The sequence below is a fragment of the Egretta garzetta genome, unplaced genomic scaffold, assembly GCF_000687185.1.
Source record: "Egretta garzetta isolate BGI_Z169 unplaced genomic scaffold, ASM68718v1 scaffold108, whole genome shotgun sequence".
NCBI lineage: Eukaryota > Metazoa > Chordata > Aves > Pelecaniformes > Ardeidae > Egretta > Egretta garzetta.
Genome location: NW_009260614.1, coordinates 1213745 through 1214096, shown reverse-complemented (window position 1 = coordinate 1214096; position 352 = coordinate 1213745). Strand labels below are relative to the sequence as shown.

At 62.8% G+C, this 352-nt stretch overlaps 1 protein-coding gene across 1 annotated transcript in view; it reads left to right on the top strand.

Annotated features, from left to right (window-relative positions):
• HIP1 (huntingtin interacting protein 1) overlaps window positions 1-352 on the top strand; it is a 22076-nt gene that overhangs the window by 16857 nt on the left and 4867 nt on the right. Inside the window, exon 26 of the mRNA XM_035900517.1 lies at window positions 237-337. Within this exon, the coding sequence (XP_035756410.1) occupies window positions 237-337 (101 nt within the window). The remainder of the gene's footprint in view (window positions 1-236; window positions 338-352) is intronic.

Below are 352 nucleotides of genomic sequence, written 5' to 3'. Positions count from 1 at the left end.
TCCCCAGCCCTGGGGTCTCACCGTGGCTGCGGTCCCTGGGGTGTCACGGAGGTACCCGATCTCCCTTCCCACCCAGGGAGCCCTGTGACCCCTGGGGTTCGCTTTCTCCCTGGTTCCCACGCACATTCTACATGAAACCCTCACTTACTCTGTTCCCCTGAGAGCAGGGGTTTGAGGGTCCCAGGCCCTGCCCCCCTGCTGTCCCCAACACATGACCGTGCCTTTCCTGGTGGTAGGGTGCGGCATCCCCCAAGGAGTTTTATGCCAAGAATTCCCGCTGGACCGAGGGTCTCATCTCCGCCTCCAAGGCCGTGGGCTGGGGTGCCACCGTCATGGTGTAAGTGCCATCATC